Source organism: Gymnoscopelus microlampas, assembly GCF_963454915.1.
Source record: "Gymnoscopelus microlampas genome assembly, chromosome: 21".
NCBI classification, from domain to species: domain Eukaryota; kingdom Metazoa; phylum Chordata; class Actinopteri; order Myctophiformes; family Myctophidae; genus Gymnoscopelus; species Gymnoscopelus microlampas.
Window position 1 is genome coordinate 36,533,370 of NC_139958.1, and position 11,440 is coordinate 36,544,809.

General features: G+C 41.2%; 2 protein-coding genes across 4 annotated transcripts in view; one reads left to right on the plus strand and one right to left on the minus strand.

The window, feature by feature from the left end:
• tjp2a (tight junction protein 2a (zona occludens 2)) overlaps positions 1-10,948 on the plus strand; it is a 56,011-nt gene extending 45,063 nt beyond the window's left edge. For all 3 annotated transcript variants that reach the window (XM_084046093.1, XM_084046094.1, XM_084046095.1), the window contains 4 exons: positions 3,870-4,100; positions 6,426-6,503; positions 7,117-7,202; positions 7,482-10,948. In XM_084046093.1, coding sequence (XP_083902219.1) covers positions 3,870-4,100; positions 6,426-6,503; positions 7,117-7,202; positions 7,482-7,647 — 561 coding nt within the window. In that variant the 3' untranslated portion in view covers positions 7,648-10,948. The remainder of the gene's footprint in view (positions 1-3,869; positions 4,101-6,425; positions 6,504-7,116; positions 7,203-7,481) is intronic.
• On the minus strand, positions 627-2,772 carry LOC311037275 (calcium homeostasis modulator protein 6-like; the record flags this gene model as incomplete). The annotated part of the gene is made up of 2 exons (XM_084046397.1): positions 627-1,019; positions 2,230-2,772. 2 exons carry the CDS (start codon positions 2,770-2,772, stop codon positions 627-629), a joined length of 936 nt encoding a protein of 311 aa, XP_083902523.1.
• Positions 10,949-11,440: the final 492 nt, after the last annotated feature.

Genomic DNA, 11,440 nt, shown 5'->3' on the forward strand with positions numbered 1-11,440 from the left:
CTGAGAGTTACCCATTTTAACGCTTACAATATAGGCTTTCAAAAAATAGTTTACACATAAAATACTTTTATCCAATCAGGAGAGACAACCCCACAAGGATAATTTATCATCTTCGATGTTATAGTGTTCCAGTTCCAATTTTGTCCAATTGCACTTGTTTACCCTGTATCCTGTATGCGTTCTCTCTCCTTGGATGAAAATGGTGTCCCATTCCCAACCTGAATAAATTATTTTCTGTTTACTTAACCCATTAAGACCTGGAACGGTCTCATTTTTAGATTTGAGCTAAAAAGCATTATTTTACACTTTGGGCTATTCAAAAATAGCAGATATACAAGCTCATAGCGCGGCACCGAGTGCCGCGCTACGAGCTTGTAGATCTGCTATTTTTGAAAAATCGTGAAAATGTGTGCAAATCTTTTTAAAGCGAACATTTTTAACTCAAATCTTTGCTTCTGGGGGTCCCTGGAACAAAATATTTTGATGGGGGTCCGCGGCCAAACACATATAATTTTGGGGGTCCTTGACATGAAAAAGATTGAGCACCACTGATATAGAAACAAACGTTTTTCAGAAAACTGTTGGGATTTAGGAGACATGTAGAATCGGCTTCAGGTCTCAATGGGTTAAAGAACTGATTCCGAAGTGGCTCCACCTGCCGAGCCTCTCTCCACATACTGGTGTATGATGCTATAGTAGTCGTGGTCGACGGTAGCCGTCGGCATCACTAGTTCGGAGTCAAAGTTGTTGAATCCGGAGATCTCCTCCCAGTCCCGGTTGGAAGGGGTGGCGAACGTGGGCGGCACGGGCGGCGTCCGCGCGAAGAAGCTCTCCAGGTTCCGTTTGGCCAGTTTCTTGGCGTGTTCCGCAGAGTACCGCTCCAGCAGGGCGGCCTCTTGCTCGGCGTAGATCCTCCTGAACTTGAGCTGCCGGTCGCTCATCCGGGAACGGCACCTCGCCATGCACGTCATTAACAGATGGAACAGTATAATGATAGCAATATACAGCCAGCCCAGGATCTGTAATCACCAACGATATAACGTAAATCATTTTAGGAAGTTTGAGGTATTTCAAATTTAACCCTTCAAGACCTGAAGCCGATTCTACACGTCTCCTAAATCTCAACAGTATTCTGAAAAACGTATGTGCTCAAACTTTTTCATGTCAAGGACCCCCAAAATTATATGTATTTGGCCGCGGACCCCCATCAAAATATTTTGTTCCAGGGACCCCCAGAAGCAAAGATTTGAGTTAAAAATGTTCGCTTTAAAAATATATATATTTCAAAGATTTGCACACATTTTCATGATTTTTCGAAAATAGCAGATATACAAGCTCGTAGCACGGCACTTGGTGCCGCGCTATGAGCTTGTATATCTGCTATTTTTGAATAGCCCAAAGTGTAAAATAATGCTTTTTAGCTCAAATCTAAAATTGACACAGTTCCAGGTCTTAATGGGTTAAAAGAATAATGGATTTTCAGAAATACTGAAAAAACGTGTTGTGCGATTGTAGATGGGCTATTTTGTTGTGTGTGACATCATTGTACAACAAAGTATAAAATAGGACTTAAGTGGTTCAGACTTTAGTTCAGAATTTAGTTGATTATACAAAAAAATCTTTTGTTTGTTGATAGACAGATAATAGATGATATATAACCAGTGCCTCCTCTACATCGTTGGTTCTCAAAGTGGGGTCCGGGGACCCCCAGGGGTACCTGAGGGGGTTCCAGGGGGTCCCCAGCTAAATGATGGACAGGGACCAAATGGACCCTTATGAGTCTGTAACTCTGAGAGTGTACAAATGGAATCAAATGGACCCTAACGGGTCCATTTGGTTCCATTTGTACACTCTCAGAGTTAAATTAACATTGATTTTACAATATAAATTGGGTTCCCAGAGGTATGAATGCCATTAAATGGGGGTCCGTAGCCTAACGCATGTCAAACTGGGGGTCCTTGAAATTAAAATGGTTGAGAATCACTGCTAGAGAGCCGTAAAAACCTTCTCTTATTGGGGTCCCTGGTTTATCTTTTCAAATGGGGGTCCGCGGGATAATAAGTGTAACTTTGGGGGTCCTTGACATGAAAAAGTTTGAGAACCACTGCTCTACATCCAATAAAAGCACGCTTCTCGATTTTTACTGATATATAGGATTAGGTAATCAAAAAAGTAATCGTCAGAATAATTGCTAAGAAGATAGAGAAACCTCCACGAGTTCTTTCTCACCTGTGACTCAGCGCGAAGAGTTGCAAGGACGTCATCTATCTCGGCCTGTGGCACGGCAGTGCTTTTTCCACTGCAGGGAAACTTGTAGAGCTCCTCCTGGCACTGTGATTGTGACATATTGCCACAAAGATGATCTTTATAGCGCGTTACATTATCACCGGTGAGAGCACACACGTAGTAATTACCACCAAGTAGTGCCACAGCGATCCAACACAAAGGTGCGATCCACGCAGTGTTGCTTATGATCAAGTACATGGCGAAGGTATTGAGCATGTTTTTGAAATTCATTTTGCGAAGAGCTAGTCCCGTAATAAGTTTCCACGTGTCTTTGTTTAGCATGTAGCCTAGCACCAACAGCACAATCGCAGGCACAAACAAAGACACCGCGCCGTATTGAAGGTTCCCGCCATTGCAGGGACACCTGAACACCACTAGGGAGAAGATCTGCTCCCCGCCTACGGTCAACAGCGCCACTAAACCCGTCACCAATCCGACGTTGGCCTTTTTGTTTACAGTTCTGACGACGGCTCTGAAATGATCCATGTGTGTTGATGTGGGCGTTTGTGCGCTTGCTGCGTGGTCGTGCCTGCGACACCAACTTTGCTGATAAGCAGGGTGGGGATTGAGAAGGAGGCACGCTGTGTGCGTGTGCGTGTGCGTGTGTGTGTGTGTGTGTGTGTGTGCGTGTGTGTGTGTGCGTGTGTGTGTGTGCGTGTGTGTGTGTGTGTGTGTGTGTGTGTGTGTGTGCGCACGCGTGTGGGTAAAATAGTTAATGAAATGAAAAATAGTTAATGATATATATCAAAATTGTTAATGATATATATACAAATTGTTAGTGATGTATATCAAAATTGTGATATATAAAATAGTTCATGATATATTACAGACGTCTGGTCACCAAGACTCGGGTCTTTAATGACACTGCAGACATTGGTACATTCATGCTCAGGGGCTTTGTAGTCTGACTGGAATGTTCTTATGTATGATCGTATAATACATGTTTAATATTGCCAATGAATGTGCTTTTTGTTGCAATGTAGAACAACTACTCACTTGTTTTATGTTAAAGAATACTAAATATTACACAAAAAAGAAACTTGTATCCATTACATGGCCTTGCTGCACTATGAAACATTAAATACGGTATCTGCTTTAGCCAAAAACAAATTATTATTATTATTATTACTATTACTTTAATAATAATAATAAATCAGCTTAACTTGCTTATCGGTCAGGCTCTAATTTATACATGTATACACCATGTGCTACTGTATGCAAGTGTCTTGACTTGATAACATACAGTATTAACCCATTAAAACCGGGAAAGCATCTGTGTCAATTTATACTTTGACTATTCAGAAATAACAGATCTACAAGCTCATAGCGCATCATTTTGTGCCTATGAAGTGAACATTTTTAACTCAAATCCTTCCTTCTGTGGGTCCCTGGAAGAAAATATTTTGAGATGGGGGGTCGGCGGCCAAATGCATACGATTTTGGGGGTCCTTGACATGAAAACGTTTGAGAACCACTGTTCTAGCAAACATAACCTTATTCAGAAAACTGTTCTGGATCTAGAAGACATTTTTCGAATCGGCCTCAGGTTTTAACGGCTTTAATTGTTCTGTTCCATCTGACAGGTGCGGGTTCAAAGTCGCAACGACTCGTCCCGAGGCTACGACTCTCCCTCCAGCAGCACCATCAGCAGTGACACCACCGGAGGAGGAGGAGGGGGCAGGCCTCTCCCGCCCCCCGTGGCCAGTAAGCCCTCGTTCACCTCCCGCCACAGCCTGTCGGTAGAGGAGCAGCACCAGGGGGGCCCCGTGGCGAAGGAGGAGGACGACCCGGCAAACCGCTCCTTCATGGGCAAGGTTGTTACGAAGCACTGTTTCTTATTACCTTCACTGGCTCCCAGTCCAACACGATGAGCTTCAACATTCTACTGATCATCTTACAAAGGCCCTCAACAACCCACAATAGCTAGCTCCTCCACTACCTCTCTGACCTACCCTCAACTCAACTCAAACTTTATTTATATATAGCACATTTAACATGACCAGGTCAACCAAAGTGCTGCACAGGTTAAAGACCGTAAGAAATGCAATGTGCAGTGGTTCTTAAAGTGGGGGCCAGGGACCCCCAGGGGTCCTTGAGGGGGTTTCCAGGCGGTCCCCAGCTAAACTAAATTGATAGTTGGGAACCAAATGGACCCTTACAGGTGTGTGTGTGTGTGTGTGTGTGTGTGTGTGTGTGTGTGTGTGTGTGTGTGTGTGTGTGTGTGTGTGTGTGTGTGTGTGTGTGTGTGTGTGTGTGTGTGCTGAACCTAGGGCTGAACCTGGTTGGTGCGTTTTGTAATACTAATCAAAATCTACGAAGTAACAAAGGTTTTCAGGTAATTGTAGTGGAGTAAGAGTACAATATTTTCCTCCGAGATGTAGTGGGGTAGAAGTAAAAGTATTGGAAATTGGAAATACTGAAGAAAGTAAATTGTACTTTAGTACGGGGGGCGCAGTCATAGCTTTTGTCAGATGTAAGAAGTGGGGGCTCCAAGGAAACTCCCTAGAAACCCCCAGGATCAAGCTCTGAACCTGGGGTGACACGGCGTTCTCTGTGGCTGACCACTCCCTATGGATCAAAGCACATTAACCCATTGAGACCTGAAGCCGATTCTACATGTCTCCTAAATCTCAACAGTATTCTGAAAAATGTATGTGTCAGTGGTGCTCAATCTTTTTGATGTCAAGGACCCCCAAAATTATATGTATTTGGCCGCGGACCCCCATAAAAATATTTTGTTCCAGGGACCCCCAGAAGCAAAGATTTGAGTTGAAAATGTTCGCTTTAAAAATATATATATATTCAAAGATTTGCACACATTTTCAAAAATAGCAGATATACAAGCTCGTAGCGCGGCACTCGGTGCCGCGCTACGAGCTTGTATATCTGATATTTTTGAATAGCCCAAAGTGTAAAATAATGCTTTTTAGCTCAAATCAAAAAATGACACAGTTCCAGGTCTTAATGGCGGCACTCAAAACCCACCTCCTCAGGCTCGCCTTCCCCACCTAATCCCGTTTTCATTGTTTTTGCATGACTATTTTTTAACAGTTTTTAGTCTTATTTTGCAGGCCCTATTTATTTAATAGTTTTTGTTTTTTTGCTTTCATAATGCCATTTGATTTGATTTGTAAAGCACCTTGGAGTTTCTAGAAAAGCGCTCTATACGCTTGATGTATTATTTCATTCGTGAAGTCGGTTATACGCAGTCTAATTCATTTAAAAAAGAGAGTGTACAAATGTAACCAAATGGACCGATAAGGTTCCAGTTGTTTACATTTGAAAACGCTTGGGGTTACAAATACAGTAAAACAGTAGATAAATGCGTACATAAGTATTTCACTGGGCACATTGCTTCCTTGACCAGACATGAATGTGTACTCTTTTGAAGTCTATTGCCCAGGATGCGTACAGGAAAAGAGCTTTCGTTTTACTTCCCTCCCCTTGTTCATACATCATTTTTATTTTAACCTTCTTTTGTTTTCACTTGCTTGCTTTACCATAAAAAAAAACAAATAGAAGCAGGGTGGACAGGTAATAGACTACATATGCATTCATGTACATAATACATTCATCTGAAATGTGGTTGTAATTTGTTTTTCCCACCATAGTACTTGCATGTAGTCATCACAATGTTGTGTTTTTGTTCAATCGTACATTGTTTTTTGTTTCATTATTTAACACATTGGCTGCCATCTTTTTTTTTTTTTCCTACAGTAGACTGCCAGACTTTTTCAATGAGAAAAAAAAAGTACTTAGGAGCCGAGATACAGAATTTTTAAGTTTTAAGCTACAAGGAAGTGGATGGGAGTCTAAATCTTCGGAAAATCCTATCTCCTTGGTCTTTGGGTCTAATTAAAAAAATAATAATAATATATATATATATATATATATATATATATATATATATATATATATATATATATATATATATATATATATATATATATATATATTTTTTTTTTGAAAGAACGCAGATCTGCGTCAATGGCAGCCAATGAGTTAAAAACCAATCATTTTGTCTAATTCTTTTCACAACATTTGTGTCTGACTTTTGTGTGAACGGCACCATATGGACTCAAGTTTTTATTAATGAGCGAACATTGATTGTTAATTAACTTTAAGTATTTGTTTGTAAGGTGAAAGCCTTTGAGCAGATGGACCATCTGGCCAGAGCCCAGAGGATGTTGGAGCTACAAGAGGCGGAGAATGCTCGGGTTGGTGCTCAAGCTATTACTTCCAATACTGCACTACTACTGTCGAGCCTAATTTACACTTGTTTTATGATGTCTTTATGATACTACTACTACTACTACAATACTACTACATACAACTAAATGCTCCCCAAAGTAGTAGCATCAGTCATACAGTGGAAACGGAACAATTCAGAGTGGTTGATGTTGTTGTTTTTGTTTTTTAGTTTAGACCTAAAATCCCTCTATTTTACCTTCAGCTAATATTGTGATTTTTCTCTTCACATAAAGACTTTAAAACATTTGTGGATAAAGACAGGCTGGCTTTGGCATTTTATATATTTTTCTCTCCTTTCATGTAAAGCAACAGCAGATGTTCAATTACACAAAACACAATACAACGAAGACAAAAGAGCTTCTTTATGATGTACATCTACTTGTAACAACGGAAGTTAAAAGAGCAATACTTCAGTGCCCTAGCCTGGGATCCAGCCTGCTTGCTACGTTTGGCTTTTATTCTTCTCACTTCGCTTCACAGTCTGGAAAGCCTCATATCTCTGTGCTGCAGCGAATCAGACTTGTATTTCCTGGAATTACCTTATAACATTTCTCGTTCCTCTCCTTTCTCTGTGTACAGCTGGAAATAGCCCAGAAGCACCCTGACATCTATGCTGTTCCAATCAAACTGCCAAAGCCTAACCACAACCGTCCACAGCCAATAGGGTAAGTATGTGACATCATGCCATTCATCACATCATTTAAAGCTGCAGTCATGACTCAGGTTTAACTCTCTATTATTTTTATTTTTTCTACATTTTTATCCCACGATTTTGTAACCCATTTTTTCACCAAGTGCCAATTGTCTAAGTAATCCCGGGCGCTACACTCCCTCTGCCAGCCTAGGGAGAGCCTAGAGCCGAGCTCATGCCCCCTTCAATGCGTGAGAGAGCTAGCAAGCCGCTTCGTATCACCTAAATCTCTATTATGCGTCTCGTCTTCTAGCTCCAGCTCCAATCCGGAGCCACAAGCGCCATCCAGGCCACCGTACGGGGACTCCAGGGGTTACGCCCGCGATGACGATGACGAAGACGAGTACCGTAGACAGCTGGCCGACCAAACAAAGCGGGGCTACTACAGCCAGCAGAAATACAAAGACACTGAGCTGTAGGTCCACCGTCACTCCTCCACTGAAATGCCAGTCGACTGGCGTGATTACTTCACATGCAAAGCACAGTAGATAACACATATTTTATTGCTGTTCAACAACAAGGTGTGTGTGTGTGTGTGTGTGTGTGTGTGTGTGTGTGTGTGTGTGTGTGTGTGTGTGTGTGTGTGTGTGTGTGTGTGTGTGTGTGTGTGTGTGTGTGTGTGTGTGTGTGTGTGTGTGTGTGTGTGTGTGTGTGTGTGTGTGTGTTTGTGTGTGAGAAAGTAGTACAATTGTATGCCGTTCCAAATATTTTGAAAACGTCACCCTTTTAAGACCGTAAAGTAGTTTTCTTACATTTTCGTATATTCCCGTCCGTAACGGCAGAGGGTGTTTCAGTGTCTGCGATTCCCCTTTTGATATGTTTGATATTTCACGGTGTATATATTCCTGATACTGGCTTTTGTTACATTAGGATACAAACTCGCAGGGCTTTCCAATAACCCTTATACCATGCCGTAACCATGCTGTGGGCCCATGACACAAACACAGCACTGTTTCACAATCATCTTATTATTTTTAGTTTTTGTTCCTTTTGTAGTCCCTGCTCTCACTCTTTTAAAACAGGCGTGTACCTTAATAGGCTCTATGCACAGCAGCCATATTGGGAATGAATTGCCCCCCTTCCTTACTTCCTTCACAGGTGTTACCAATGATACTAATTAAGGCTCTGTTCCATTTTGTGTGGCATAGTGGTTGTCTTATTTTCAAGGACCCCCATAACTCTCAGAGTTACACACCCACCATAAGGGGCCATTTGGGAACCAAAATGGAGTGTTTCTAGTGAGCCAACATGCACGTTATCAGCACCCTGACCAGAATGGAACAGAGCCTTCATTAGTATCATTGGTAACACCTGTGAAGATGTAAGAAGAGGCCCACTTTCTTTCCAATATGGTTGCTGTGCATAGAGCCTATTGTCCACAGTAAAATCCTCAGTTAATGTATCCATTTGTAACTCGCTGAGAGTGTACCTTTGTACGCTCTTCACGATGGGTTCACCCTAGAGGCGGAAGTGCTGCAAAGTGAAAGTTGCTTGCTGTGAGAGATGAGTTTGCCGACGCTGTACTGTATACCATCGTGAAGCGGATGGGTGGACAGCTTCTTCAACCATTTCTGGCTGTTCACACCGGGACATTTTTATTCATTCGCTTTCGGTGGATTTTTAAACTTGACATAATTGTCAGATTTGCCCCGAAACTATCGCTGTCCAATGGGTTAACGTGGTTCCACGTGCTTGGCAGCGCTTCTGCGTCCAGTGTGCAACTATACCGTCATAGATAAAAGAACACTCTGGGTTGTAAAAGTGTAGGTGACCTTTTCTCCTATCATAACCTGTACCATATGAACTGTGCATAAAACACATTGCACTGTGCCACTTTGGATACAGCATGGACCACACTGTACATGTACTGCTTTACATTGTGTCCTTCCTTTCTGTAATCACATTTCATCCGAAATCAACTGTCTTATTGTACATATGCCTGAAGCCTAGGGCTGGGCGTTATATCCATATCATAGCGATATCATACGAGACAAGATATCGTCTCGGATTTTGAATATCCTGATAGTGTTGTATTTTACTGGTTTTAATCATTTAAGCTCAATTTTATACTCTATTAAAAAAAAAAAGCAAAAATGCTTTTTAGCCATTTAGAAAAATGTATATTTATATTGTCACAATAAAACATTATCGTCACCATATCGATATCAAGGTATTTGGTCAAATTATGGTGATATTTTATTTTGTCCATATCGCCCAGCTCTAGCTGAGCATTGCTACTGGATGTCTGCAAAGCTGCATTTATACGCATGATGATGTCGTCTGCCAACAAGAACCGATTTTAAAACGCGTTGCGACGCGTTGTTGGCTTGTGTTATTATTATCGGCAAGCAACACCGTCGTACTACGGAGTAGGCCTATAATCGATTGCTGGCCGTGTCACCTGGGAAGCAGCACACTTTTTAAAGTGCCTTTTAGCTTCGATCACTTGTAGTATGAGAGAAACGGCGTGCATGCTGGACAGCACTTGGCTCATATATCGTCTGTCGGGTGGAAACCTTATATGTCCAAAACTGTTACTTTTCAGGATTCAAATAGGCCCTATTCACAGCAGCCATATTATGAAGACATTCACAGGTGTTACCAATGATACTAATGAAGGCTCTGTTCCATTCTGGTCAAACAGAGTCAGGGTGCTGATATTGTGCATGTTGGCTCACTGGAAACTTTCCAAATGGCCTCTTACAGGTGTGTAACTCTGAGAGTGTACAAATGGAACCAAATGGACCCGTAACTCTCAGAGTTATGAGGGGTCGTGGAAACCACTGAGCTACACTAAATGGAACAGAGCCTTCATTAGTATCATTGGTAACACCTGGGAAGGAAGTGATAATATGGCTGCTGTGAATAGAGCCTATTCAAAATGGCAAAAGTAGCCCGACTCTGAACTACTATACAGTAAAGATGCTGGCGCATCCAATCTAGTGCGCTATCTGCTTCAAATAACTATTGACCAAAAAAAAGGTCCAGGATTGTAGTTTTAAATGTGAGGCACTATACTTATTATCACCTGAAAAAGTTTGATCACATACAGTAAATCGTAGTTGTTGTTGGGGAGAAACCTTATATGGCCAAAACTGTTACTTTTCAAGATTCACATTTTTAAACTTTTTGTGTGACAGTGACACTGTATTATGACGAAGTAGGCCATCAATTGACAAAACTGAAATGACAAAATCATGCTTAAAGCCTTGATCTTTCACAGTAAAATCCTCATTTGCGAACTGTTGAGAGTGAACCCATAAGGGTCCATATTTTTGGTGCTCGTTAAATTAACACTCAGGATCTCTGTGCATTTTAAGCAAGAAAAGCTGTTTTATCACAGAGAACCCACAGAGATGGATTGTGGAACTGGTGTAAGTCATTAAGGTGTCTCTAGTATTTTGTATTATTTGTACCTCTCTTTATTAGCTGCTCACAACAGGAGACAATCACATTTGTATTGCATATATATGTGTGTGTTGTGTATACACAGTACACTCTGTCATGTCTTTTTTTTGTACAAGGTAGCATTGGGAAATATGGTACAAGACAATCATGTCAGTTGCTTTATTCCAAACGTATTTAGTATGTGATTTGTGTGTGTGTGTGTGTGTGTGTGTGTGTGTGTAATCTCCCTGACTGCAGCGATTATTGTGACTATTGGGAGTGCTTGTCCCTCTGAAACAAATTCAAATTAAAAAAACAAAACGTTTTCTTTTATACATTTACATGAGTTTGATTATTAACATTATATTCTAAAGCCAAATCATGTCAACGCATGGTACTTGTAAGTGCTGTGAGTGATAGCACTGAAAGGTCTCAAACCGAATCCGTGAAAAACCATGGAAGCTGACGTGAGTCCGTCAGTCATTCTCAAACACAGGCCTGCCAACATCCGACTGGGAATTGAGTTTATTATTAGTGACCAGAAACTTTTTAACAGCGTAGATGTTATTGCCTGTGTTCTGGTGAATTTGGGAGATGTTATACTTTTATCAGGCTTGCTTAATTGGAAAATGATGGGTACATTTCAAAATTTCATCCATCAAAAAGCAAAAAGTAGGCCTACAGAAATTGATTTGATGACTGAAGCAATGTCAGAACCATCTTTAATAATCCATTTCTTAAACGTGAATATCTCTGTATGATTGCATGCACTGACCAGTGACCAGAAACCTTTTAACAGAGTAGATGTCATTTCCTGTGTTCTGG